The sequence below is a fragment of the Bombina bombina genome, chromosome 9, assembly GCF_027579735.1.
Source record: "Bombina bombina isolate aBomBom1 chromosome 9, aBomBom1.pri, whole genome shotgun sequence".
In the NCBI taxonomy this organism is placed as follows: Eukaryota; Metazoa; Chordata; class Amphibia; order Anura; family Bombinatoridae; genus Bombina; species Bombina bombina.
Window position 1 is genome coordinate 278033576 of NC_069507.1, and position 3800 is coordinate 278037375.

Sequence of the window (3800 nt, forward strand, 5' to 3'; positions counted from 1 at the left end):
CATACCTGCTTTTCAACAAAGGATAACAAGAAAACAAAGACAATTTGATAATAGAAGTAAACTGGAAAGTTGTTTAAAATTGTATTTTCTATCTGAAACTTGAGATAAAAATGAGGGTTTTATGTTCCTGTGACTAAAGATAATTTGTATGAAGAACTGTGTTGTACAAAACTGTATCACATTAATGTGTCAATGTCTTGCATTAAATGTGCTGATTCCTTTGTCTCCCTCTCACTATTGATGGTTTCTAAGATCTAATTACAGCTATCAGTGGTACCACCTAGAAGGTTAAGTGATTTGCTGGATATCTATAGAAAGCTACGTTTGCCACATCCCACCACTGCTGCCCTGACCCCTCCTATGCCCGTGTACCGATTCGCCTTGGTATGTACCTTGCAGATTCGCCCATCAATAGAACTGAGGTCCTCCGTAAACTCCTCACCAAGCGTGAAGTCCATAATGTAATTACGGAAGGTGCTGAGTGTGCGAATGATCATGTGGTTTCCGTCCACCACAAATTCTTTTTCTGGGCGCAAGAAGAGAACAACCTTCCTCAGGGCGATGTTTAGCTCTGTGGAGCAGAGGAACAGAATTATACCCTGGGGGAGACAAATAGAGAATACATCAAAAGGAAATGAACTAAAGCTGAGAAAATTCTGTTCTTGTTCATTGGGCCAGTGCCATTCAGGGTGCAGTTTATTTTAGCTCTGTGTGAATCTCAGATATATTCTGTAGTACATTAGTCTGACAGCCCAGTCACACCAGGCATCATGACATCATGACAATCACCCATCCTATATAGGATGGCAATCACCCATCCTATAATGCCATTGTGTGATGCCAACCTCTCCCTCATCCTATAGTGGCACTGTATGATGCCAACCCTTCCTCGATCCTATAGTGCCACCATGTGATGCCAACCTCTCCCTATCCTATAGTGGCACCATGTGATGCCAACCTCTCCCCCATCCTATAGTGCTACCATGTGATGCCAACCCCTCCCCCATCCTATAATGCCACTGTGGAATGCCAACCCTTCCCTCATCCTATAGCGCCATCATGTGATGCCAACCTCTCCCCATCCTATAGTGCCACTGTGTGATGCCAACCCCTCCCCCATCTTATGCCACCTTGTGATGCCAACCCCTCCCCATACTATAGTGCCACTGTGTGATGCCAACCCTTCCCTCATCATATAGTGCCACTGTATGATGCCAACCCCTCCCCATCCTATAATACCACCATGTGATGCAATCCTCTCCCCCATCCTATAGTGCCACCATGTGATGTCAACCCCTCTCCCATTCTATAGTGCCACTGTGTGATGCCAACCCCTCCCTCATCCTATAGTGCCACTGTATGATGCCAACCCCTCCCCATCCTATAGTACTACCATGTGATGCAAACCTCTCCCCCATCCTATAGTGCCACTGACACCATGTGATGCCAACCCCTCCCTCATCCTATAGTGCCACCATGTGATGCCAACCCTTCCCTAATCCTATAGTTCCATCATGAAATGACAAACCCTCCCTATCCTATAGTTTCAGCATGTGATGCCAACCCCTCCCCATCCTATAGGGTTACCATGTGATGCTGTCCCCTCGCTCATCCTATACTGCAACCGTGTGATGCCATAATTTCCCCAATAAAACTAGTGTCCTTCTCACCTCATATTATTCTGTCCCCAATAAAACTAGTGTCCTTCAGCTCCACATTCACTAATATCTTCTCACCTCATATTATTCTGTCCCCAATAAAACTAGTGTCCTTCAGCTCCACATTCACTAATATCTTCTCACCTCATATTATTCTGTCCCCAATAAAACTAGTGTCATTCAGCTCCACATTCACTAATATCTTCTCACCTCATATTATTCTGTCCCCAATAAAACTAGTGTCCTTCAGCTCCGCATTCACTAATATCTTCTCACCTCATATTATTCTGTCCCTAATAAAACTATTGTCCTTCAGCTCCTCATTCACTGATATCTTCTCACCTCATATTATTCTGTCCCCAATAAAACTAGTGTCCTTCAGCTCCTCATTCACTAATATCATCTCACCCCATATTATTCTGTCCCCAATAAATCTAGTGTCCTTCAGCTCCTCATTCACTAATATCTTCTCACCTCATATTATTCTGTCCCTAATAAAACTAGTGTCCTTCAGCTCCTCATTCACTAATATCTTCTCACCTCATATTATTCTGTCCCCAATAAAACTAGTGTCCTTCAGCTCCACATTCACTAATATCGTCTCACCTCATATTATTCTGTCCCCAATAAAACTAGTGTCCTTCAGCTCCACATTCACTAATATCTTCTCACCTAATAAAACTAGTGTGCTTCAGCTCCACATTCACTAATATCTTCTCACCTCATATTATTCTGTCCCCAATAAAGCTAGTGTCCTTTAGCTCCTCATTCACTAATATCTTCTCACCTCATATTATTCTGTCCCCAATAAAACTAGTGTCCTTCAGCTCCACATTCACTAATATCTTCTCACCTAATAAAACTAGTGTGCTTCATCTCCACATTCACTAATATCTTCTCACCTCATATTATTCTGTCCCCAATAAAACTAGTGTCCTTCAGCTCCACATTCACTAATATCTTCTCACCTAATAAAGCTAGTGTCCTTTAGCTCCTCATTCACTAATATCTTCTCACCTCATATTATTCTGTCCCCAATAAAGCTAGTGTCCTTTAGCTCCTCATTCACTAATATCTTCTCACCTCATATTATTCTGTCCCCAATAAAACTAGTGTCCTTCAGCTCCACATTCACTAATATCTTCTCACCTAATAAAACTAGTGTGCTTCAGCTCCTCATTCACTTATATCTTCTCACCTCATATTATTCTGTCCCTAATAAACCTATTGTCCTTCAGCTCCACATTCACTAATATCTTCTCACCTCATATTATTCTGTCCCTAATAAACCTAGTGTCCTTCAGCTCCACATTCACTAATATATTCTCACCTCATATTATTCTGTCCCTAATAAAACTAGTGTCCTTCAGCTCCACATTCACTAATATCTTCTCACCTCATATTATTCTGTCCCCAATAAATCTAGTGTCCTTCAGCTCCTCATTCACTAATATCTTCTCACCTCATATTATTCTGTCCCTAATAAAACTAGTGTCCTTCAGCTCCACATTCACTAATATCTTCTCACCTCATATTATTCTGTCCCTAATAAAACTAGTGTCCTTCAGCTCCACATTCACTAATATCTTCTCACCTCATATTATTCTGTCCCCAATAAATCTAGTGTGATTCAGCTCCTCATTCACTAATATCTTCTCACCTCATATTATTCTGTCCCCAATAAATCTAGTGTGATTCAGCTCCTCATTCACTAATATCTTTTCACCTCATATTATTCTGTCCCTAATAAAACTAGTGTCCTTCAGCTCCACATTCACTAATATCTTCTCACCTCATATTATTCTGTCCCTAATAAAACTAGTGTCCTTCAGCTCCACATTCACTAATATCTTCTCACCTCATATTATTCTGTCCCTAATAAAACTAGTGTCCTTCAGCTCCACATTCACTAATATCTTCTCACCTCATATTATTCTGTCCCCAATAAATCTAGTGTGATTCAGCTCCTCATTCACTAATATCTTCTCACCTCATATTATTCTGTCCCCAATAAATCTAGTGTGATTCAGCTCCTCATTCACTAATATCTTCTCACCTCATATTATTCTGTCCCTAATAAAACTAGTGTCCTTCAGCTCCACATTCACTAATATCTTCTCACCTCATATTATTCTGTCCCCA

General features: G+C 41.0%; 1 protein-coding gene across 1 annotated transcript in view; it reads right to left on the reverse strand.

The window, feature by feature from the left end:
• Positions 1 to 308: 308 nt before the first annotated feature.
• LOC128640589 (retinol-binding protein 1-like) overlaps positions 309 to 3800 on the reverse strand; it is a 4420-nt gene continuing 928 nt past the window's right edge. Inside the window, exon 2 of the mRNA XM_053693059.1 lies at positions 309 to 571. Within this exon, the coding sequence (XP_053549034.1) occupies positions 309 to 571 (263 nt within the window). The remainder of the gene's footprint in view (positions 572 to 3800) is intronic.